Raw genomic sequence first — 26,503 nt, 5'->3', positions numbered from 1 at the left:
GCGCGACACCGCAATCCCACGCCGTAACTTTCTCTACCAGTCACACAGTGCAAAGTGTCAAAGTAAACAAGGCCGTGGACCTATCCAAATACAGTGTTACCTGCTCTTATGCCCCTTTCCTCACTGTATACATAAAGCGAGTAAAGTGTGTGCACAACACTTGAGGGACGGAGCCTGCGAGTCTGTGCGGCGCAGCGGAGCCGAGCTGAGGCGGCGGGCCGGGGGGGCAGACAGACAACACGCCACCCTGCTGGCACCTCAACTAAACAAGCCTCATGTACCCTCCTGCGTCCCTCTCCCCTCCCTCCTTCCACTCACCCCACCAGCTCGTCTTTGTGTAACTTCACTCTTGTTCCTTCCTTCCCTCCCTCCCTTCCTCCCTCCCTCCCTCTCGCATTCCTTCCCCCTCAGTCTCCTGCACTGACCTCCTCCTCTCTTTTCCATCACTCTGCTTAGAGGCGGTGGACTAGTGGCAGACTCTTGGACTATGGGCAGAAAAGGTCTCTGGTTCGACTCCACGGAGAAACAACAAAACGACGAACCTGGATTGATCTGTCCAAAAATCCAAGAGGATTCTCCCTACCCTGTCTAGTGCCCCTGAGCAAGGCACCTTACTCCCCCAACATCTGCTCCCCGGGCGCCGTACATGGCTGCCCACTGCTCTGTGTGTCTGGCACCAGATGGGTTAAAAGCAGAGGTTCAATTTCCCTCCTTACATGAGTGTGCTTGTGCATGTGTCTGTGCATGTGTTTGGGACAAATAAATGTATCTTGTATCTTAATCTTCTTCTCACCTCTGTCCTCCCAACTATTAACACCAATAATTTGTTTAGGTTTCAAGGGAGAGTAAAGAAGAGCTTTGTCGGACTGTGAGTGGTTTTTAGACAAAAAAAATAAGCAGCTCACACAACACTGTACACAAGAGTAGGGCCCACCTTTCTGTAGCGGTGGGCAAGAGGTTGAAAACTGGCACACAGGGAGGATAACTACTGTTCATGTCCACATAAGGGAGGGATTCTCTAGAATGACACTACGTTAGTGAATCTACTGGACTACTACAGGACTGTTTCGACTTCTACTATCATCTTTTTCTACTGCATGCTTAAAGAACCAATGTGTTAGCGTTAAAGGCGAGGAAGAGAACGGTGCAAGATGGGTAGAAAGTTGGATGTGGCGGTGAAAGCGATGAAACCAAAGGTGTACCTGCTTTAATTTGTAAGGCAGCGACTTTAAATGCTTCATGAGGAGACAAAAAAAGAAGCAGACAGACAAATAGTCAGACGGAAATACACACAGACGCTCGTGACATCACTTTTAAGCCGAGACTGTACCTGTGCAGAAAAAAGGAAAGAAGAGAGGAGGCAGAAATTACGACAGACGAGCTTGCACACATGTTGAACTCATCACCAGGGGACAGGAGAGACATTGACAACAGTGCAGACAGATATTCATCCGACGCACAGCAGGCGAGGACGCGGCTCCTGTACAGCTGCCACCGCTCAGTCAGCCAGACACGTCAGGCTGGAGAAGAAAAGGCTATTGGAAGTTGAATTATTACACCAGGAGATTTAGTTGTTTTCGCCAGAGTCAGCGGGCTTTTCGCCGTCATCATCTCTGCAGACAGAACGGATCGTGGAAGAGACAGAGACGGAGAGAAAGACCAAGCCAGAGAGCGAGAGAGAGAGAGAGAGAGTGAGACATCTCTCACTCTGGCTGGAAAAAGGCAGAGGTTTCACTTCAGGAGAGGCTTTGAACGCGACTCCTCGACTCAGACTGCGACATGTGTTCTAAAAACACCAGCAATAGTGTGAATGTCTGCGGGTGTGTCTGCATGTCTGTGTGTGTTGTGTGTGTTGTGTGTGTGTGTGTGTTTATGTGAACCCTCCCAGTGTGTGTGTTTGATAAGACCGTAATTACAGCTGGGCTGAGCTCAGGGCCGGGCAGAAGGATGGGGAAGAGGAAACAGAGCTCTGTGAGGGAGGAAGCGTCTTGGTAAGGAGATAAGCTCTACCAGCGCTGGGCTCTTTGTCAGTGTGTGTGTGTGTGTGTGTGTGTGTGTGTGTGTGTGTGTGTGTGTGTGTGTGTGTGTGTGTGTGTGTGTGTGTGTGTTGCCAGCACCAACAGTTGCTCTGATGATAATCCCAGCAGGCCAAGGAGTCCATACTCACAGTTATATCGGCGAGGCAATTACACTGGTCTAGGCCCGCTTACATATGACAAAGAGTCACACACAAATGAGCGAGTGTGCGCACACACATCCACATTCGCAGATTTGCAGAAATACAGGCACACACATGAGCACTGCACAAGGAGATAAAGAGCAAACCAAAATGGGATAAGATGGGCTAACGTACATGGAAAAAGCCAGAGCGGGAGGAAACTGAGGAAATTTATACTGAGGAACAAAGGAGACAAAAGAGCAGCGAAGATATGAGGAGCGAAAAAAAAAAACGGTACAAAAATTAAAAAGAGCGATGTCAGTTTAAAGGGAAGGATTTTAAGAAATGTAAAAATAGAAATATACAGTCAGAAGAGATAGAGGGAAGGAAAATTACATAGTAATCTGTGTTTTAATCTTTTCGTACAGCTCCTTTAAATGCTTGCTGGCAGTGCGCTGATAAGTGGCTTTGTGGAGCAGAGTGCTGTTATCATCAAATTGTTCTAATAGTGGCTGCCTGCTCTTGAAATGTGCGAATATCTGGGTGGAGAGATTTAGGTTATTTTCAGTGTAACGTGCTGCACTCCTGAAGTGGGTTAACAGCAGTTTTTACCCACTAAGAAAGCTGCTCCGCCAATATCAGAGTTAACTTCAATCAGCGTATTATATTTACATATGCTGAAGCTTGTTTCTATAGTGTTAAGTACATAGCACCGTGCAGCCCAGAGTGATTATCTTTATTTGCTCTCTCCGCTTCTATAAACTACAGCGACAAAATAAGTGGTCCGTCAAACACTCGGGCGTGCATGTTATTCATGCAACACAATCGATGAAAGATGAGGTTGTAGCGTCAGGACAGCAGGCTGATTACTAAGGACTAGCTTGGTAGATACGCACAGTGCAGCATAACTGTACGTGTGCAGCATGGGAGCTAATAAGTCAGCTAATGTTAGTCAGGTTACCATGGCGGGGTCAGAGGGGCAGGAGGGGAGGCTTTCTCTGGCATCCTCTGCAATAACATCCTGACGTAGGCACAGAATGGAGACACAAGGACTAATGAAGGTGGAGTTCATGACCGCTCAATTTTACGGTTTAACCTTTGACCCTGGGTTTTAGGCTCACAAGCTGAGATACAGCCCCACCAGCATCAGGAGCTGGACAGTGATTTGTATATGGAGCAGTGGAGAGATTAAAAACATCAGGAGCTAATGGGAAATGTAACTGAAGAGTGGGGAACAGAGGGATGGAGGAGAGAGGTAGATGAAAAAAAAGGAAAGGAGGTCATGCTGTAGGTCGACACAATGGACCCGAGAGTATATTATAAAACAGTGAGTGATATAATAGTACTATGAGGTTTTTTTTATTACATTTAAGATTATTAATATAAGTATTAATGCAAACAGAATAACGTCTCCCCTAACTGGTGCTTGCTTGGACACTGCTCAAACTTTCAAATCAGTCCAATCACACAGAAACTATTGTTGCATAATGTAACTGCAACAACAACCGTTGTGCACTACTTCTTTACTTACAAGTCCATTGATGTCCTTAGGTAGGCCAGTTGGTTTAAAGAAGAGATGCGAGGATGAGGGAGCATGGTGGGAGTAATGCCGTGGCAGGTGATACACATGATGTGGGAAATAAGGCTACGAGGGAGGAAGGAAGTAATACAGGGGAGGGGGAGAAGAGAGGAAGTAAAAACAAAATGAAAACCATAAAATCATATGAGGGGAACACTTGGGATCACATATGACAACAATGCAGTGGGGAGATGATAACATGTCTAACTTAATCGTGTCGTATGGTACAAATAGGGTTGCAAAGGGGCGGAAAGTTTTGGGTAAATTTCCGGAAACTTTCCGGAAACTTTCCACAGGAATATTAAGCTCGGGAATTTTGAAAAAAAAATAAAATATGCAAATTAAACGCTGAGCAATAAAAACATCATTCAAAACTCTATTTTAAAGATGTATGGAATGAAGCACACGCTGCACCTTGAATTTCAACCCTCCACTGTGCATTCTTCCATCACATGCACAGATAACTCCCAGCATCCTGCACACTACACTAGTGTATGCACTATTGAGGCCTGTGTGCAGGACTAGTCAGGTAAGTTTCGATGATATTACTCGGGAAAATATATTAGCCTGCTGATTGAGGATTGTTCATCTGTTCAGCTAGCCTATTTCCATTAATTTATCCATCAATTGTAAAATATTTTTACAGACTATTCCAATTGTTTGGCTAACTATTTATATCTCTGGCATTGCATCAGTGTTTTTTTACAAACTTTTTTCTCATCTTATTCTACAGAACAATGCCACGTGCACTATATCATGTGTGGAGACATTTCACCTCATCCAATGTAGAAGGAAAGGCTGTGTACATTTGCAAATACTGTGCAGAGACCTATGTTAAGAATGACACAACGATGCAGAAGCATATAGTCAAGTGCCCAAAGTTTCCTCAGGGCTCAAATCAGCCTATGACACAACAAAATGTTTATATTTATGTCTGTATATGACAAGTTAAATACAGTTAGTATAAATTACCAACAACATTTCCAGTTAATTCCCGTTAATTCCCGTATATTCCCTTTAATTCCCGTATATTCCCATGGAAAGTTTCCAACTTTGAATATTCCCGGAATTTTGCAACCCTAGGTACAAACAAAGATCTGTTTACTGCACAATTCACTCAGTTTTAAATACCAATGGGTCATTGCAACATTACACAACTATAACAGAGGAACGGAGGAGCTAAGCTCAGAGAGATGTGTGGTTGCTTGTGGTTGTGCGGATCAGTGTGTGTACCTCAGGTGACAGATGCTGTTTCTACTTTTGCTGTTAGAAAGCGACATGTTATTTTATGACCCTTACAAACAGTTGTTTTATTTTGGATGGCACTGGATGGACTCTAAATAGAAGGCTAGGTTATCTACTTGGAGTCCCTGTTCTGTCTCACCCGGTTGTAGAAGGGATGCTGCGGTCCGGTCATCCCGCTGAAGTAGGCACTGTGGGGCTGAGGAGGCAGGGATCCAGTGAAGGAGCCTGCCGGCGAGCAGGCGGAGGGGGGCGGGCCGTAACCTGACTGGGGCCGGGGCACTGCCTCTTGCATTGGCAGCGTGGGATAGGTCACTCCCCCCATGTGTATCTGCTCCCTGGCCGCACGCACATCTAAGAGATGACAGAGCGGGAGGGGAGAGAAGGAAGCATTTATCCGCGATGCTGATGATCATGTCTTGGCGATGACTATAAAGACTCTTCAGATCCACCCACGCATCAATAATTTAGCTTTATTTCATCATCTCCAGAGTCGTGAATCCACAGAGAAAAAAAACATATCAAACAATTCACACGCACACGAGCAAAACTGCTTGATTCTGGACGCACTTGGGAATACAACAAGAACATTGTTGCTGAACATGTTCTCCTTATCCAAAATACAAGACGATCAAACAGCTGAATGCTGGAGAGACAACGAGCGCAGATGTTACAATTACAACAACCTTTAGCCGAGAATTACATTCTCATTTTGATTTCTATTACTCTGTTTGCTCACAAACCAGCAGGCTTGCTGATATTCTGTGTTTTCCAAATTAGATACCAGCCATGTGACGACTCTGGCACACAGAGCCCGATGCGGGCCCCGGCAAATAAAAAGACCCATGTCAACAAACAAAACAGACCATGTGAACTCATAGACATGGTCTCATAAGCACTTTGCCGCAATTGTCTTCACATAAATCAATTTGACTTTGAGCCGAAGTAGGAGCTGAGTGGGGAGCTTTGGTAAAATCTCCCAAATTAAAGTCAAATAAGCCCAGAGGCAGAACAGAGTGGCTCTGTGTGGCTGGCAAAGAAAGTACGAACCAGAAACAGAAGCAGGCACCAGAATGTCTCCTGGTTATACAAGTGGCTGCTGAATGACACACTGAGTGAGACCCAATCCAGCCTGCGAACACAATGGGGGCCTTATGATGTGAGTCAGCCTCATGGGCGGGTATCACTGACAGCACTGCCCACTGGCTGGCCACAGGACACCGGGCACCAAGTACCGACTCGGCCACAGAGGGAGCGTTGGTCACCTTCCGCTCCCGGAGGAGACGTGTGGAGGTGAAAATACCTGCATCCTCTTGAGTAAACAAACACAAATAAATACATTTGGTGGATATGTGAGGTGTATTCACACCGACACTATTTTAGGAGTGGAGTGCTGTACTTTCAGACTGGACGCCTGGTTGTAGAAGTTGGTCAGCTGCGCCCTCCGTGACTCAACCTTGGCTTAATGGAACAGACTTTGTGTGTGTATGTGTTTTCTGTGGTCTCATAGCACTATGATGCAGCAGCTTCACACTAGGCGTCATTGACACTCTTGTACAGGCAGAACGGACACTGACGCACGGTGGCAAAAAGTATGCTTCCATGAGCGTTGCTCTGGCTTCCAGATGAATAATGATGGATTATTACGTCACTGCATCTACAACCAGTGACACTTTGGTGCAACACTGGAGGCAGACTGGTGACAGCAGGTGAAAGTATTGTCCCGATCCCACACTGGCGTAGTGGAAAACCTGCTCGACATTTGATTGTTTGGAAATGGAAAGCAGACTGAGGGTTTCCGAGAGCCCCACCAGAGCACAATTCTAGAGCAGACCCTGCTGCAATGTTATGAGTAACGTCTCTGCCAAATGAGCTGGCACTCAACGCATCAAATCATGTACAGTTCCTTTGTTTCACCAAGCGATTGTATACTCCGTCCTTTTAGGTACTGTAAACATGAATATACAGTTTCTCTGATGACACAGCGGCAGGCATTCAGGCTTTACACTGGCACTTTCTGTGTGCCTGCCACTCGGGTTCACAGAAGAGCAAACTCATATACCAGGACTAGGCTCACCGGCCAATCACAGTCATCAACCACCAGTCAGGTCAGGTCCCTTCAACACCCAGTCAGCTACGACTACATGTAGAATCTACTACTAAGCGAAAAGACTGCTGAATGTAGATAAAATGTCAAAATTACATGGAGATGTCAGTACAAATACTGGATATAGAGGCTACTATCACTAACAGTGAGTCATTGCTGTGGATACCGTCTCCAAAATGGTTGGACCTTTTGTTAAGGTCAAACCTGTGGCCTCTTAGTCTTTAGACCACATCTTGCTGTCATGGAGATGGCTTCATTTTTGTTTTGTTTTGTTGTCACGTGATAACAATTAAAACCATCCCATGACAACCGAGCAACTCAATGTGCCGAAGGAGGACATGAGATGTGGTTGCTGATACTGCGCAACACCATTCCAAAGACATGGTCTGCTGGTTTTTCATGCATCTGCACTCTACAAGTTTGTACCAACCTGCTATGATCTCCCTGAGTTTGGGGTCCAGGTTGACGGTGCAGGGCAGGAACATCTCCACTTCTCTGGCAGTGAGGACAGGTGTCCTGGAGGAGAGGAAGACCTCAAAGCTGCGGATGTCTCCATCGATCTCCAGCAGTGGCTCCACGTCCTTGGTGGTGGGGATGCTCTTGGAGATTCTTCAGAGGAAAAAAAGAAAAGAGAAGGAGGTTAATGTCAGGAATAAAGATAGTTTTGATATTTCCATATTAGAATCAGAATCAGAATCAGAATCCTTTAATAGTCCCACAGTGGGGACATTTGAGGGTTTTACAGCAGCAGCACAGGCACAGCGCAACAAGAGCAAAAGAAAGAGCAAAACAACATAGTAAGAAACAAAAACAACAATGAGCAAAAAGATTAATTAATCCATTAATAACCATACATAAATATTTGAATGGTTTGGCGATTAATAGTTGTTAGGATTAAGTTTCTTCAAATTCATTAGATAAAAAGAGGTTATACAAGTTAATTCTACAAAGCCTGATGGGGAAAATCTTATCATGTACAAGGTTAAAGAGGACAATACAATAAATTACGCAGCGTTATTGAAATATGGCGCAAATGTGTCAACATATCAGCTTTCACTAAGTTTGACTGGTAGTTTTGTAGCTGTATAAGCAACACATTACTTTCAGATGAAAAAAGAAAAGAGGAAATAGCAAGCGGTACTGTTCAGATGGAAGAGATATGCAACGGTCATCATCATTATGAGAGCAGAGAGATAACTGGATTTAGAGAAGGCAAGATAGTGAAAGGGGGGATGTTTGGGGACAGATAGAGTGAGGGATGTTATCTTTTCTCAGCAGAGGAGGAAACCTGAGAAGATGACAATCAGAGTAATTTAAGCAAGAAGCAGACGGAAGCACGTCATGATGCGCCGCTATGGTTGACATGGTGTTTGTTATCACAGGCTTTAAGTAAACACCATGTTTGGAGATTGTTCCGTTATTGTGTGATACTGTTTTTCCTGTCGATACTGTAGAGAAAAACAATGTTGTATTACACGCAGAACCTTGCTGTGCTCAGTTTATGGAATATAACATTTAAAATAACCTGAAAACTAAACATTATCAAGTTTAAAGCTGTAGTTTACGAGTAGCGGCAGCAGAGTCTCTGAAAGGATGAATCGTGAATACAAACACTCAAGTGTTGGGAGTGGGAAATTTCAATTCAATTTCAGCTGCACAGGGTTTAAAAGGAGATATCAGTTTAATCAAGGACAACGTAACATGTGGCCAAGGCTACAAGGAGAGCAAACACCAACAACCCAGAGCGATCAGTACATCTCCCTAATCCTATCATTCAGACACGACAAATATGAAACCATGAGTGACTTGTGACACAAGACCATTCATCACCAGAATGGGCCGCTCTTATCAGATGAATGAGGGGAGTTCAGCAAGGAGCGGGACATCTTTCTCATGTCTGCCTCCGTTTCTCATGCAAACCCTCCATCATTTCTTCAGTAGATGCCTTCTCTCTCCCTACATCCTGTTTAACCTTCCCTCCTCTCAGATCAACCCTGATCCCCCCTCCTCCTCGTGCATCGGCCCCCGTGTGTGCACTGGTCGGCCGCGCTGCGAAACGCTGGCTCGTGCGTTGGGTTTTTCCCTGGGCCTGATCTGTACTTGAGAGCGAACACAGGCAGGCCTTTCTGAGACTTGATTGGATGATTAGTGCCACAGCTGCAGCACGCTAGCGAAGTCAGTGTGCGGTCAGCATCTGGCGAAGACTCGACACGGCACACCGCAAACTAATAGTCCACACTATCGGCTAACCCTTTCCAGTTAACAAAGTGGCTGAAATGTCCCCTGTCAGCTGTTATTTCATTTCCATTTTCGGCTTTTAGCTGATACCCCTACCCACACTGATTACAGTCAGTGAACAGGTAGGGGTCCAGTCTTCTGTTCAAGGACACTCTGACAGGACAGATGGCTGGTGATGGACACATCTGCTGTTGGAGGGCTCGGACCTGTGACCTTGTGGTTACAGGAGTCTGGCAAGAGATACAAGGAGGTGGTGTCCAGGGGAGGCGTTTTGATTATGAGTAATTTAAATGGGGAGATATTTTAATTTGATTACAGAATCTCATTTTGCAAATTCCAAATAGAAAAAAACGAGTACCTGCAAATATTAAGATGGCGAAGACAGGGGCCTCTCTCCAACCAAACCCCACATGCTCTTACTAACCACTTCCACTCCATTTGCATTTTGAAGTATCATCTCAAATCAAGTATCAGGGAATGAAAAAAATAAAGATATGCCATCAAAGAAGCTGGGAGGACATTTTATTTGGGAGTAAGCAGGGATGTGAAAAAGATATGACAGTTTCTGTTTCCGCAATAGAGAGATAAGTCCGTCTGAAATTTTTCTGCTTAATTTACACTCAACATCTTAATGAAAGCTGCTCCTGATCCCCTGGTCGTTGCTGCGCAGTCTCTGGCTCAAAATGCCCAAGACGGAATCATTTGTATCTGGAATATCTTTGCCTAAGTTCTGGATAGTGGATGGAAGTAGAGATGCCTCCTCCTTCTTTATATTCACTCTAAGGTGTGACCACTAAGGTTGCAAAGGGGCGGAAAGTTTCCGGTAAATTTCCACGGGAATATTAAGCTAATATTAAGTTTTATTTTGAAAAAAAAAAAAAAACTATGCAAATTAAACGCTGAGCAATAAAAACATCATTCAAAACTATTTTAAAGATGTATGGAATGCTGCACGTTGAATTTCAACCCTCCACTGGGAATTCTTCCATCACATGCACAGATAATTCCCAGCATCCTTCACTCTACAGCAGGGCTATTGAGGCCTGCTGTAGTGTGCAGGACTAGTCAGGTAAGTTTCGATGATATTACTGGGGAAAGCATATTAGCATGCTGATTGAGGATTGTTCATCTGTTCATCTAGCCTATTTCCATTCATTTATCCATCAATTGTAAAATATTTTTACAGACTATTCCAATTGTTTGGCTAACTATTTATATCTCTGGCATCGCATTAGTGTGTTTTTACAAACTTTTTTCTCATCTTATTCTACAGAACAATGCCACGTGCACTATCTCATGTGTGGAGACATTTCACCCCATCCAATGTAGAAGGAAAGGCTGTGTACATTTGCAAATGCTGTGCAAAGACCTATGTTAAGAATGACACAAAGATGGTGCCCAAAGTTTCCTCAGGGCTCAAATCAGCCTATGACACAACAAAATGTTTATATTTATGTCTGTATATGACAAGGTAAATACAGTTTTTTAAATAATAAATTTAATAAATTTTTTAAAATAAATAAATTACCCACAACATTTCCAGTTTATTTCCGTTAATTCCCATGGAAAGTTTCCAACTTTGAATATTCCCAGAATTTTGCAACCCTAGTGACCACTAACATGAATGAGTGTCAGTGGTGAGAGGGCTGTTTTGAGAAATGCCCATAATCTTTATCTTTGCATCTGTGCTCCATTAATACACTTCTCCCTAATCCTATGTGATGCTCCTGCTGATTCACTTCTCAGCAGACCCGTCCAGGTGGGTCACCCCCAACCCAGCTTCCCCCATCCCACTGCCGGCACAGTGACACTCGGAGTGAGAGCAGAGAGAATAGGCTGTGAGAGGAGAGGACGCAGAGACACAGCTGGGTTCCAGTGGACAAAGCCCTCTCAGTGTTTTCTTCGATTAGAACCTTTAACAAGACCCAAAAGGTCGAGGAAGCTCCGTGGTGGCACACAGATGAACCTCGCTCATGTGACCTCTGCTGGGGAGGATGAGCGGGACACTGAAAGCACAGATGTTACCTGCATCAGCGGCACTGGAGACGATTCCAAACTATATCGACAAAAAGAGTGATGTGTAATGTCCACAAGAGACACCTGGGCAGTGTGGATGGGGATATGAAAAGACACGGATGAAGGGCGGAGTGTATGTGTTTGTCCAGTACATGCACAGTGTGTGTATGTGTGTGTGGGTGTTTGGTTCTTTTTCCCATGAACTGTATTAACCCATATACAGGCTGAGAGAAGCCTGTGATTTTTCCCAATTTCCAGCTGGCTTACTGCTGTTTATTTGTGGGTCTGCAGACACAGACCAACAGGAGCCAGTGACTCACAGAGACACACACACATACACACACATACACAGCGCACTTCCTTTTGCTATATAGAGATCAGCCTCCCAAGACTTTCTAAGGAATCTTGAGTCTTTTTACAGGACCTTCTAAAATGGCTCAGTGGTGTATCCACACAGTTTGGTTAGACTCTGAATTCTTAAATTAGAGCGACATCATTATTGGCTACTTCAGATTCTGGATAATCCTGAATGCTACAAAGACATTCTGCCTGCAGATTTTTTACCGAACACATGCCATCCTGCAGCAATGCAACACGAAAAGATAGCTACAGCACCTCATACTTCGCTGACATTCATATTTGCTCTTGAAAAACGTGGAGTACAGAGCACAGACGGCTGCGACTTCCAAAGACAACCAGGGGCCGGTGAGGAGAACAAATCAAGGGCATCCATCACAAAATTACACCCAGACAGATGGAAAGAGGAAAAAAAGTGAAAGTGGAGAGTCAGAGGTCCATTCCTGACGTTCCCAGCAGGCTGGTCAGAGGTGTCTGCAGGAGAAGCAAGCCAGGAACAAAGTGGAGCTCACTCTTCAAACTGGCCTTTAAAGATATTTGGTAAAGATCATAGGGCGACAATCAATGTATGATAAATGAGAAGAGTTATAGAAATACTAGAGAAGGAAGGAGAGAAAAATAGAGAGAGGACAGAATTCCAGGTATACTAACGAACCAGACAAATAATGGTTCATTAGATGTTTCTAGACAATATGTTGTACTGCAGGACAAACAGTTCCCATTAAATGCCAGCAGCTGTTTGTCAGTGAGGTTTAACCACTGTAAATGTCATCCTTTGCAGAAAACAGATGATAAGTCGTTGGCCTTGGCATTACGCAATGACTTCATACTTAGTCATCCTCACTGTGAACAGATGATGCAGACAAAATTAACAAAGCCATTCTTATCAGCAATCAGCCAGATGACAAGATGGATGTACGGGCTGGAGCGCCAAGGAAGCCGGCGTGCTACTTTCAAGCAGACCGAGGCCGAGTGAGATAAAGGCCGGCAGGCATCCCGGCAGCCGCTCCTGCACAATGGCTCCATTGTGCAGGAACCAGCTTATAGCTGTGGCAGCACAGGCGCTTAGGTCCAACGGCTCTCTGTGTGGTGTGGCCACTGAGAGCTTTCTGAGCTTATCCAAATGCTAATAGGTCCCAAAGTTGACTGGAGCATAGCCTTTCTTCTCCTCTCAACCTCCCACACGCTGCAGCTGACGGGAATGAGCAGAATTCATCGCTCTATCCCTTCCGTCCTCTCTTTGGGCAATGAAACTATGAATGTGCCACTTGACTTTGCTTTACAGCTGCTCTCTGTGCTTACGGACGACATGCGCACGCATGTCACAAAGAGGTGGTCTCGCTGCCAAACATTTCCATAAAGGGGCCCAAAGACAGAGAGAGATATCTGCAGACAGACAAACGTCTGTGCACATTGTGTTTGAGAAATAATCAAGAGTTTCAGTGGGAGACACTATTGGGACCAGTACAACAATGTGTGGGTGAAGAAGTTAACCAGGCCCAGGTCCGGCACATTCCTCTGCTGGTCAGAGTCATGTCCGAGCCGCTGGCACAGTGTCTGCCAAGCGCGTGGATGAAACCAGAGAGGCCTTCTCTGGGAAAACAGTGGACAGGCGGACGGACCCACATGCTGGCGCGTGGACGCAGCATCAATGCTGAGAGAGGTTATTGTTACAATGGAAACTGCCAAGACCTCCAGCACCCCAAAAGCAGAGGGGGAGAGCAAAAATATGTTTTCACTTTAGATGACGCCATGTTCTTTGTCTCTGAAAAATCCAGACATATTTCCTTGATTTTAATCAAATGCTTCAAGTAATGCAGACACCCTGAGTCTCTGCTTTCCCCTCAGTCTCTATCTCTCTCTCTTTCTCGCTTCCTTGCCTTGGCAGTGCCAACTGACGACTTGTGGCAGCGTCTGCTTTCCATACACAGTCGTGGCAAAGTTTGGTCCAATAATTGAGACTCTCATGTACTAAGCTGGACCTGTGCATCCCAAAGCAAACCACAGAGACAAGCAGGCTAATGGGAAACACACAAGACTGATAAAAACCCAGCAGCTTGGGAGCGAGCGGCCTCTCCATGAGACGGGCTCAGTATTCAGTGGTTCCCTGAAATGTTGATTAAACTCATGTGTAGCGCCGGGACGGAGCCTTCTTGTTCCAGACCCCAAAAACCTTAACTGAACCCTCCACTCGGAGTAACTAAGGCCTCATTCTTGACAAACCTCAGCGTGGTGATTTATGCACAAGAGGACAGTTTGGAGCATCACAGGGCCATGGCAGAGTTTGTTCATTGTGACACTAATTTCACCACAGAGTTCATATCAGCGCATGCGGTAGTGTGATAGCTGTAATGGCCAGCTGATCGGCTGAGTGTGATGCCAAGTTAAATGGGCTGGACTGCTAAAGTGAAGACAAATGTGCTCCTCTGCAGCAGACAATACATCTGGAATCAGTCTGTATGGAGCTAAAATCCATACAGTCACTGATGAATGTGACAAATACAGATTCAGGCTGAACCGATAATCCTCTGTTTGACTTAGCACAATGGGATGTGTGCATCAGAAATATAATGAGAGGGGGATGCAGGAACGTCGATGAGTGTTTGAGCGTTGGAGAGAAAGAGAAGGAGTGAGAAGTAAATGCTGTTCAGTAAAACGGATTTCTACAAAAGCTTCTGAAGTCCACCGTGTGTCTGAGTAAAAAACCTCTTCTGATTATTAAAAACTTTCTGCAGAACCTGGGGCACATTGCTCAAGAGACCCTCGCAGACAAATCTGATATGTAAATCCTTAAGCTATACAGCGGCTGGCAGCACGAGTGCCTTATCAAGAGCTGCTTTAAAGCAAAGATGGGGTAGAAAAGGACACTAGTGATCCCTCCCAATAAAGGCTTAATCTTCAATTCGCCTTCTTTGGGCTCACTCGCTTGCCAGGTCGTTCTTTGCCATTTCAGAGTGATTTTTTCACACACACAAACCCTAAAAGGACCTGACTTTCATTGACTTCTAGAGGGCCAGGATGTTAATATCAGTTAAGGACCGGATGTGTTTGTGTCAGTGTGTATTTATGCACGTGTGTGGCAGCCAAGTGGCGAATCTCACTGTCGTCTTAAAGGTCATCGTTGACCCCCTTGCAACCCTGGGCTGCTATTTATAAAGAGTCTCCCCCCCCCCCCCCCCCAAGAAAGAGATCAGAATTAGCTCTCTACACCAGATAAATAGCAAAGTACGAGGCAGACATCTGCTTCTCAACCCCCCCACATCAGCTTCCACCTCAGTGTCATGTTTAAATGTTAATCAAAAGCCTTTCGTCACTGATAGACGACCCTGTCACTTTAGAGCGGAGGCCGGTCGAGGCTTTTTATAACATTTGAAATGATTCTTCGCATAGAAAAGGGAACAGAGCAGTTCTCTTGTTTCAGACCAATTAGGCTAATCCTTCAACCTCGGCTTACAGGCAGAAATGAAAAGGGCTTTAAGGATTTTCTGACAAAGAATGCAGCATGACGTTCTTTCCCTCCTCACGTGGTCGCCTCCACACACAAATACTGTATACAGACACGTATACACAATGAAAACCTCACCTTGCGCACACACACACACACACACCCTCCTGTGTCACCTATACACAGCGGCCGACTTATTTTTCTTTTAAACTTTGAGCAGCTCAGCAGGGGTTGAGTGTTGGTAGAGCTGGCTGAGGCTGATTCATGCCTGAGTCACCACTGCCAAACACCTGAGGGCTGGAACGACACACACACACACACACACACACACACACACACACACACACACACACACACACACACACACACACACACACACACACACACACACACACACACACACACACACACACACACACACACACACACACACACACACACACACACACAGACTGTATATACATATCGACAACGCGGCTCCACTTCCTGCCGCTCACCGGAAATTACATCAAAACATACGCTACCATCTTGCACATTAAGAGCCAAATTCTGAACAGCAACGATTGGAGAGTTCAGCCGCAGTTGTGAGATTCCACCAATTGCAGCTTTAACTGTCAATCCTGCCGTTTCCCCCTCTTTTTATAGCATCAAATAGTTAATTAATACCAAACTAACTGGAAGGATACTTGAACATCCATCAGTGTGATAAAAAAGACAACATCTTGAAAAAAAATGTATTTCACAAGAACATATACATTTTTTTTTGGCCCATGTCCCATCCACTAACATAGAGGAGGCCGGGTTTATGGCCTGTACTGCAGCCAGCCACCAGGGGACGCTTTGACTTATATCGTCATAATCCGTTTTTAATACACAGACAATCACAAACACACACACATACATAAAAGCTGGAATCCGCAGAGGACCAGTTTCGCTAATGTAAACAGCCATGTGGGACCCAGGGGGACGAGCAACAATCTGTATGTGTCCACCACCTGGGCTATCTCACTTGGAGCAGCAGCATCACCTGAGGCTGTGAATACACCAGAGACCTGAGCTCACCAATGGCGAATTCGTCTCGCAATAATCCTGCTGGTATCTGGTCTGATCCTCTACAGTTTTCACACGTTCCGATTCCTTTATCTCTTTTCACCTCCTGAGATTGGACTCTTTTTTCCCTCTTTATGCCCTTTCTTATCTCTTCCAACCCCTCTCCATTTTCCATCTTTATCTCATGCCAACCATACATTCTGTTTTCGACTCTGTCTGTTATTTATCTGCTCGTTTGCTTCAGGTAGGCAGTCAGCACGGGCTGGTTTGTCGACTCAATGCTGGTATCCTATCAGTGATGGAGCCGGAGCTCTACCGAGACCTAGGTGGCTTCACACCAGCCTTTACAAATACACACATGTCTTCTGGTTCTCCTGGCAAATGGCGGCGCAAATGAGCGATCGAATAACCAGTTTTACTCGGGCGTTCACTAAAATACCTCCTAGAGGGATTTAGCACAAGGGCAATGGGCCTCCCAAAGCTGCTTTCAGACATGCACTGAACTCCGCAGTCCCTCTGTATTTTCTCAGGAGGAGATGCATGTGTGAATGTAAATGTGTCCGAGACGCCTCTAACCCGCAACAAGCGCAAAAATGAAAAAGCGGTGACACACACAAGAAGAAGACACTGACGAGGATGTCAAAAGAATTTGTGGTGATAAGAGCTGTGTCTGTGTGTTATCTACACAGCGGAGTTAATACGTGACTTCCTGTCTCTGTCTGCTGCAGGCCGTGGATATGTGAAAGACAAACTGCGGGTAAACTCTGTTTCTCTGGACTTTACCGGCAGGTCCATGCCTGAAGACAGCGTAAGAGGACCTGGAGAGAGAGAGATTTTTTTTTAAGCATTTGAAGTTTGTGCACGTTACAGAAAGTGTCACTAATTTGATGGGGATTCACATGCATAATAGGCCGCGTGGCAAAGAATAAAGACTTTTCATTCGGGGGCAGGGAAAGTTAAAAACTATTCATCATAAGAAAAGAATAGGATCTCTCCATTCTTTTCCTATGCAGCCAGATATAAGAGCTTATTAAAAGGATTCCACATAAAGGGAATCACCCGCATGAGCTTTGGAACAGCGCTTTTATCCCGGCAACCAAATTACAATAATTGTGCCAATTAAAGTAATCCTGAATGAAGAGAGTGTCATCTTAATGTTTCAGTGCTTGGGATAAGAGTCTCTCTAATTAAGACTGAATTGCCTGGCTACGTATTCACTCAGAGTGTGATTAGTGCAAAAGGAAGAAAAAAGAAAAAAGTTTTTAAGTGTCCAAGAAGTGCCTGGCTAGTCATGTTTCTGAAAGTGGGGGAGGGGGGTTTGAAGGGGAATTCAGGGTCAGGCGAACAAAACAGAGGAGAAGAGACGACGAAGGGAAGAAAAGAAGAAGAAAGTGATATTCTTCACAAACTGTGAATTAAAAAGCATCAAGTGCGCAAAGATTTGTAGGTGCTTAAACAGGGACACCGCAATGAACAGCAATTCTAGACACTAACCAACCTTCCTTACCTCTCCGCTGTGTTCTGCTTCCTGCGCGGCGTGAACGTGAGCTGTGTGTGTTCGGTGCATACGTGTGTTTGTTGAACGCAGCCTGCATCTCAGGGTTTGATTAATTACACTGATTCCCAGAGGAGTTGGGGGTGACATATGTTCTTGCACTGGTGTGAGCTAGGTGTCTGTGTGTGTGTGTGTGTGTGTGTGTGTGTGTGTGTGTGTGTGTGTGTGTGTGTGTGTGTGTGTGTGTGTGTGTGTGTGTGTGTGTGTGTGTGTGTGTGTGTGTGTGTGTGTGCGTGTGTGTGCGCGTGCGTGCGCGTGCGTGTGCGTGCGTGTGCGTGCGTGTGCGTGCGTGTGCGTGTGTGTGCGTGTGTGTGTTTGTGTGTGTGTTACTTGCATCCGCTTTATGTGTGATTTGAGGTGTGTGCATGCATATGTTCAATTACAAATGGTTATAGTGGCAAATACTGTTTGGATGTACTTATACAGATATCTGTGTGAGGACCATTTTGAGCCTACAAGCTACAGAGTGAGGACATTTTGGCCGGTTTTCACTTTCTGACCCTGTTTTAATGGACTGTTTGAGGGTTTAGACTTGGTTTTAGGGTTAGTGTTTAGGTTTAGGTTTAGTTGAGAGTTAGGGTAAGAGGCTCGGGAATACATTATGCAAATGAATGTCCTCACTAAGACAGATGTACAAACGGGTGTGTGTGTGTGTGTGTGTGTGTATGGCATACAGTTATTCGTGCGTATGTGTGTGTAATGAACAGAAGATTCAGGTGCAGTGCCAGAAACACACTTGTGAGTGCGGCTGGGGGCATCCTGGCACAGAGAGGGCACCAGATGTCAGAGCAGTGCAGGAACCTGCTCAGTGGACCAGTGACACTTTTTTTTTTGAGAGCTGAAAACGGGATCTGGGCGTCCAGGAATAAACTCTCTGAGGAGCTGACTAAACCTGCCCTCATTCATTATTGGGTCCAAATCTGTTAACCCCCTCAAGTGCAGCAAGGTCAAAAAATCACCACTAAAAAGAGAAACCCCTCAGAGACACTGACGGACACTGTAACAGAATGAAGACACCGTATGAACAGTAAAAATACAAGATAGATGTGTATACGCAGTGTTGCTAATTCTAACGGAGCTGATCATAAAAATCAAAGCAAATTGTTACAGGAAGGTTTGGCGAAATCTAATCAGATTGTTTTCTTAGAAAGGAACATGCAATTTAAGTGAGGAAATTTGGTTGTAATTGAATTTAAGGCTAAGGCAAAGGCTAATGGAATTTAAAAAATTAAGGTGAGTAGATACAAAAAAACGAAACAACAGTAAAGGTCACAACAACAGCCAGGAAGTGTCCTTGAACAAGATCCAGAAGGTGAACTTGCAACCTAACTTGAAGTCACCACACGGAGGAGCTTCCACGTAATAATGGCTGAGTGTAATGTAATGACTCTAAACAACATCAAGGAAATAAACGTACAAAAGCCTATTAAGAGTATTTGGAAATGGCAGGGCTGCTTTAAAGCAATAACCATGAAGCAGGAGAGAGCTAGGTTAGCTCCAGTCATTAAGTCCCTAATGGCAGCTAAAACCAGGAACAACTGACTCCTGAGAGACACAACACTGAGAGGGAAGAAATGATATGGCTGAAATGATAGTCACAAGGCTGCAGGCTCCAAATTCAATTTGCCAGGGAGGAAAAAAGGAAAAGAAAACGGCATTTGAATGGTTGGATTTGGCGTTGTTAATTTGACAGCTACAAATATGACGGTCAGGACAAATGCGCTCCTTGTTCTGCTTCCTGTTGAGTTTCTGCTGCGACGCTGGCTCACTGCTCCAGCTGTAATTTATAGATTCCCCTACAGAACTAACAGAAAACTTTAGTTGTGTTCTGTGTGTGTGTGAGAGAGAGAGATAGAGTAAGTTTCAATGTTATGAGCCAGTATCTCCAACAGACAGTGCCATCTTTGTTACACAATGCATTCCCCCTGCTATCTTGAGTTAGTCTGGGCAGCTCCCGCTCTTACCATTAATGACAGAATTGCTGAGGTTATTAACCGATTACACATTCTCCATCAGATTAGGGAAGGCTGTACTGGGCCGCTCCCTCTATGGGAATTAGCGCAACACATTTCCCTTCACGCCGTGTCCTACAATGACACCTAACAGCACCCCATCATGGACGCTTGTTATTGCCAGGCAAGCTAAAAACGGCTTTTAGCTGTTTTGAAAGCGTGTGTGTGTTTCTGGGAGATATGAGGGAAGGTGGGTGAGTGTTTCTATTTTTTCCTCCGTTCCTAGGAGTTCAGGTACAAGCCACATAGAGCGGCTGTCTTCCTCTTCACTAAGACGCACTCTGTTATTCACACAAGATTTCCGTGTTGATCGGTGGTTTAGTTTTCATTTAACAGGCTAAACTGAGAACAACTCCCGGCACATAAAGCTGCATTCAAATTAGATAGTGGATACCAGACCTGAGCAGTAACGGGCCACGCAGGATGAAGACAATTTAAAAAAAAAAAGATATTCGGGTTCAAGTCAATTCGCTGGGCGGAATTGTGTCTGTAATCAGAGAGAACAAGCGATAGCCATGTGTGTGTGTAAGGGACAGGGTGCACCATACATAACTGCAATGGGCTCGGATTGGGTTCGGACACAAAGAACACAATACTCGTTGGGTTCGGGTTGGCCTTGGTTAATATTTTCTCCGTTCGGACGGACTAAAATGTCAAATACAAGGCTCAAATTGTATTTTTATTGGTGGAAAATGGCAAAAAGAAAACACCTTCAGTCGTAGGGTTTATAATATATCATGTTTTTCTGATGCTCTGTGTAGTGCGGCCTGCCGTGCTTTAGTGAGCCTTACAAAGAGGAGAGAAGAGGAAGAGCTCGCTGCCTTGTGACTGAGATGCAGGGCGACAGTTGACCTATAAGGGGCTGACTCACCCCCACGTTCACTTCACCACTAATATATTCACTTAGTAACGCTCAGGGGATGTGCAGTTCCGCTGTGAAAAATTGGCTGAGCACAACCACTCGTACACACATGCATGCTAAAACACGAGGAACCTGTGTGACGCCCGAAACATGTAAGTTACAGAATTAAACAAACAAAAAAAGCTCATTATGCCTATGATAATAATAGTCGAGTCTATGAAAAACACAAGCGGAAGTATGAGCGATGTGTGTACACATACGTGCAGGTATTTATATACACGGCTGAAAAGGAAAGCAAAGAGAAATAGCCATCCCTTTCTCAAACAGACAGACAGTTAGAAGAAGGGGCCTGAGGTTCTGAGAGGCCAGTCAAGTGCTCATCTATCGCTCAGGGACAGAAAGACAGAATAAGTCATCCAGAGCAAAAAAAAGGGGACGTTAAGAGCCTCAGATCATAAGAAAGAGGAAGAAAAGAGCAAGCACGGAGACAGAAAAAGATACACAGACAGAGGCCAGAGTCTTATCAGCTGAAGATTAGCGCATGAGATAAGGCCTCTAGGCAAGGCGTTGTATTTAGCCTGTTTGAGGCTTCCTGTCATCATCATTAAGGGTGCTTCTGCGACGGCCACTGCGGAAAACAGAGCAGCCATTTGGAAAGACACCCAGTGAGGAGGGAGATAAAGAAAGACAGGAGTGTTGGTCAAAAACAAGATGAAGGCTATATTAAGTCTAATGAGCAGTGTAAGCACAATATCATGCTGTAGCGACTGCACTCGGATCTAGGGCTTATCTCAATCTGCCAGTTTTATTTCCCACAATAACTATGGCGAAAGTGTGGATATGACGTCTCCACTATACTTAAACATGGTAAAGATATAGAAAGAAGAAGTGTAGTTCCACAGAAACAAAATACAGAGATCCTGCTAGTGCAAAAAATACAGTTACAGCCTTCTGTATAAAATGATTCTAATCTTTTATCTTGTGCAGCTGTCACTCCTTAATACTTCACATGTCACATGTAATACTTAAATTAAGCCATATAGAAGAAAAGGGAAGGCATTGCCTATTGTCCGTTGAAAACCAAACAGCTAATGAGACAGCAGCTAGCCTGGGAGATGGGAGGAGGGAGGTTTGTCTGCTGAATCTAGCTGGCTGACTGGTTGACAGTAACTGTCTGTGACACTTTCCTGCCGCAGGAGCTGTGGTTGCTAGTGTATTGTGACAGAGTGCAACCTTTAAAGGCCAACGACTGATGCACAACAGCACCCAAACCCAGCGCTTCAGCCGGCGTCGACCCTCCTCCTCTCGTCTGTGTGGAGCGCGTCAAACGGTGCGTCCGCGACCACACACACATACAAAAGGCATAAACACTCACACTGTACACACACTCACTCACTCACACACACACACACACACACACACACACACAAACACACACACCAGACACACTCACACAGCCGGAAAGAGAAAAGAGAGAAAAAATTTCCCTTTATTGCTCAAGTGAAGACATCTGACCTTCAGTTTTCTCTTGTCCAGCTTTTAGGAAATTATCCTTTCTTGAATCAGGTCAAGGCTATAATAAAGTCATTATGACCAATTACAAAATAGTTGCCTATTAGTGTGGCACTTACAGGCACCATGTACTGATGTGGCCCACATGACAAGGAAAATCCTCTACTGCCACCTGATGGTCAAAATACTCACATCTCACTTAGAACTTACATATCTCACAGAGAGAAAACCAAGTAACGTGGTTATTTCATTAAGCCCAACACTGATGGTGTTGTTGTGTTCTCATTTATTGATTTACTTTATTGAGCATTCAGTGTTTTATTGTCAGAAGCTGGGTCACTTGGTCAGATGAATCCGAGATTGATCTATTTTTTGTTAAACATGCCCTCATTCGGCAAAAGTGTGGCCCAAGTTCAAAAGACAATGGATGGCAGTGAAAAAAAGAGGGGAGGGAAAGAGAGACACAATAAAAGAAAGAAAGAGAATATACACAGATGTGTGTAGGAGGGCTGTGCATCTGTTAGATCAGATTAGCAACAAAAGAAGTTATTTTATCTGTGTGTGTGTGTGTGTGTTTGTGTACCTCTCATAAATGGTCTTGAGAGGGATCTGGTCAGACACTCCGTCAGTCTCCTCCAGAAACAGAATGATCCATGACGTCCTGTAAGGCCACTCCTCTGTCAGGTTGATCCATGACGCCAGACGATCCCAGCTGAAAATGATCTGATTGGCCCGCAAAAGACGACCTGTCAAAAAAGAAAAGAAAAACATATATATATGTATTTAACGTGGGTGTGTGTGTATCAGCAATGTAGGCTTGTTGGCCAGGTTAAATCAAGGCTTAACAACTTTGGTGCTATTGTACGGAGTGATTTATTTCTTACCTGTGATAGAAACAATGTTGAGCAGCCTCCTCATGGTCTGTGGGCTAATGTCACTGAACCAGTCTTCTGTCACCAGCAGCTTGGTGAGGTCGAATGACATCTGTCTGGTGACGGTCCTCTGCATCTGGCGACGTCTGTATGTGTCCTTGACGAGTACAAAGTGACAGTTGGTCTAGTTAGCATAATACTGGAAATTACTGTCTGTATCTGTTTGAAACCACAGTTGTCAATTGTTACAATGAATGAATTTGGGTCAGAGTTGGATTGTGTTATAAGTAAATGGGAGAAATCTTTCAGAGAACCAATAGAAACTGTATAAAAACATGAAAAGAAAAACAGGAACCCAGGATCTTAAAACAATACAGCCACAGGAGACCTTTATCAGAAACATACTCTTGAGCCAAGTCTCAACGACAATGCCACTATATTTCTCCTGACCATGGCCGCACTTTCAGATTTTATACATGTGTGCATCATTTCAGGGTCAACATGTGATCATAGGGCATGTCATCATACAACCTAGATGGCATCCAGTTATAAATTGCTGGGTCTGTTTTATTCTAGTGCATTAAGATAACCCAGCAAAGGTCTACAATTAAGGCACAGTGAAAAAGTCTGAGACCACTTTCACATTCCGGGAAAAACTGTATGTGAAGTGGTGTGAGTGAAACCAAGTAAAATGTTCTTCTTTTTTTCTCACACTCAGCACAATCCATATCATCTCCTCGTGAGCGAAACCTATAATTCTGTGTGACTGCAAATAAAAATCAAAGAGCCACAGTCCACAGTTGAACACTCATGACACACAGGCGAGCTATTGACACAGATCTACCGGAGAACATCTGTGATGATATCAGACAGCTGCCGTGGTCATGAGCCAAGATGAGGCTTTTGGTTGACTTTGAAGTCGTAACGCCAATCTCATGACCTCTTTCACAGCGAGATGAAACATATGGCCACCACTCAACCCGGCCGGAAAAGGTCTGTCAGACGGTATCGTACAGTCAGCCTCAGCGACCTGACTTTACGCTATGTATTGATTTTTTTCTGCAGGTCTCCATCTTTACTGCTACTTTTACTGTATTTGCTCACTGGTTCTTCTTCTCCTCACTGACACGTTGGTCAGTCAGTGATGTTAACAAAATATCTACCAGCAGAGACGGCGAAAATACTGAATGCCAAGTTCTGGATAATAACCTTTTTCCTTGTAAACAAGATTAGTTTAATTCCGATAAATGGAAATTAGATGGTGGAGATACTCATAATGTCATCCACGACTTGAGCAGCCACATGAAAATGGAGAGGCACTAATTGATTTTCCCCTCCTGCCCTCATCTGAAGCTCCACTTGTAGAGAGAGGACCCTTCTGCCAAGAGCGAGCTAGTGGCGGAGGGCAAGTAAACAGAGCACACTGCCCTGTAATAAAAGGGCAGACACCAGTAATTGACGGTACAAGATAAACCCGAGGTACAAACAAATGTCAAACAAACAAACAAGAGAGGGAGGCGGGAAGGAAGGAAGGGGGAGTTAGCGGGATGGTCCCGCAGGGAGGGTAGGAAGGCATCAGCGACAGCAGCAGAGTCACTTAGCCTCCTGCCAGCAGACCTGGTGCCAGTGTTTTGTCACAGGGACCCACTGCTGCTAGGCCTTGTCATTAGGCTGTGGCAACGCAGCAGGAAGGATAAACAGCCATTACATCAATTACAACAGGAACCTTGGCCGCACACCGAGCACCTCTCTCTCTTTTTTTCGTCTCTGTGTATCTCCCTCTGTCCTCTGGACTCTGAGACGCCTGCCAACACCACGCATGTACTGAGCAGCTCCTTCAGGAAGGAGGCTGAAGAGAGAGACAGCAGCGAGGGGGTTCTCAGGCAGCTTCTCTCGCCCTAACCTGCTGTTTTGTATTCAAGTTGTGGTGAACTAACAGCATTTTAATCTTGTTTTGATCCCCGTGGGAACAGCCATCATTAATGTCAACCTTCTAGATGACACTCATGTCGTGAAAAATTAAAATGATTTGACCAAAGCCTGTGTCAGTTTTAATTCTGTATAAAAAAAATCTCTACAACCTATTATCATTGCTGGATTTTTGTTTTATGAAGTGTGGGGTGTATGAACTGTATCTATTTAGGGGGGCAACTACAATATACAAAGCTCGATATATTGGTCTTACTTTAAACCTACTCTTGGACTTTTGATATCGGTGTCATCTATATGGATCAAGTAAATAATGGGGTCAGGTACAACTAATATGGAGCTATTAACCCCTACAAAACATTGCAAAATCTATAAAAATAAAAATGAACTTCAATATGCCATTACCCTGCGATTGAGGGCATTCTTGCTGCCAAACTTGGCCTGGTCTTGGCTCAGGGTGCTCTGAGACAACTTCCTGTCCAAGTCGTCATGCCATCCTGAAGCGAGAGAGAGAGAAAGAGGATATGAGAAGAGAATGACCGCTGACCAATGCTTGTGGATGAACACCAGAAATGGATACATCTATATTAGCCATTGTCCTTTACCTTCAGCAGGCAATGCCTCTCCATTGGTGGGGGCTGCCATGCAAAGCTTTTTGGAAGTACTGAGGCCCCTGCTGTTGAGGAACACTGGAAGGTGGACGATGTTCCTCATGTAGTCGTGGCCGTTGATGTTCGAGTCTCTCAGCACACTGTTGAGGTTTTGGTTGATAGCTTTTATGATGATATGGGGATCGCTGGCAAAGATGGAGATAAAGGGGCCTTTGGAGAAGAGTACCCTGACCTGCAAAGAGAAATGAACCATGAGTTTGTCTGTAAAGGACATAGTTCATGTGGACTGGATTTGGGTGAGCGAAAAACACATTTTAAGGTCAGCAGAACGCTCAAAATGGAGGGTTTACAATCTAATCAATCAACAACATAACAACAACAGCTCGCTGTGGTGCTTAAACTTAATAAGCCCTGTGAGAGCCGACTGTCCGCAGCACATGGTTTTGGGGATTTCCACTCGGATAACTAAGGGACACAGTCCAAGTGTCACAGGACATCGCTTTGTGCTACATGCAGACACGGCTTGTTAAAACCCGGCCAGCGCCCTCGGGCTCGTCCCACAGGATGATGAACCTCCGTCTCTACAGCAGCTGTCAGCACCATCAACTAAGGCTCCATCACATGATGTCTGCATCTTAAGAATGCATTGTCTGGTATGAAGAGTATACAGACTGAAAACATATTAAGATTTGATTTAGTAATTTGTGTAAACTAAAAAAAATGGATTTCTGAGTATGCGTTTGATCTCGGAACTGAAGATGGTTTCAGAGTGATGGGGACATGCTTGCAAAGATGAGAAGATTAGATTAGCACGCAGGAGGTTGCCATGCTTTCTGGGATTACTTCACCAAATAATAACATTTGGCTTAAGGAAATTATATTACAGGGGGAGGAAGGATCTAAACTTGGAGGTGAGCTGAGGCAGCGAGAAGCACCTGGGGGCTGCACTGCTGCAGAG

At 44.7% G+C, this 26,503-nt stretch overlaps 1 protein-coding gene across 1 annotated transcript in view; it reads right to left on the bottom strand.

Moving 5' to 3' along the window:
* kidins220a (kinase D-interacting substrate 220a) overlaps window positions 1-26,503 on the bottom strand; it is a 46,842-nt gene that overhangs the window by 4,448 nt on the left and 15,891 nt on the right. The window contains exons 20-26 of the mRNA XM_061082342.1: window positions 25,540-25,777; window positions 25,340-25,431; window positions 23,018-23,162; window positions 22,717-22,879; window positions 7,517-7,695; window positions 5,122-5,333; window positions 3,690-3,803 (exon numbers count right to left, since the gene is read on the bottom strand). Coding sequence (XP_060938325.1) covers window positions 3,690-3,803; window positions 5,122-5,333; window positions 7,517-7,695; window positions 22,717-22,879; window positions 23,018-23,162; window positions 25,340-25,431; window positions 25,540-25,777 — 1,143 coding nt within the window. The remainder of the gene's footprint in view (window positions 1-3,689; window positions 3,804-5,121; window positions 5,334-7,516; window positions 7,696-22,716; window positions 22,880-23,017; window positions 23,163-25,339; window positions 25,432-25,539; window positions 25,778-26,503) is intronic.

The sequence above is a fragment of the Limanda limanda genome, chromosome 12, assembly GCF_963576545.1.
Source record: "Limanda limanda chromosome 12, fLimLim1.1, whole genome shotgun sequence".
NCBI lineage: Eukaryota > Metazoa > Chordata > Actinopteri > Pleuronectiformes > Pleuronectidae > Limanda > Limanda limanda.
The sequence above is the reverse complement of the archived record's forward strand: the minus strand, read 5'-3'. Positions and strand labels throughout refer to the sequence as shown.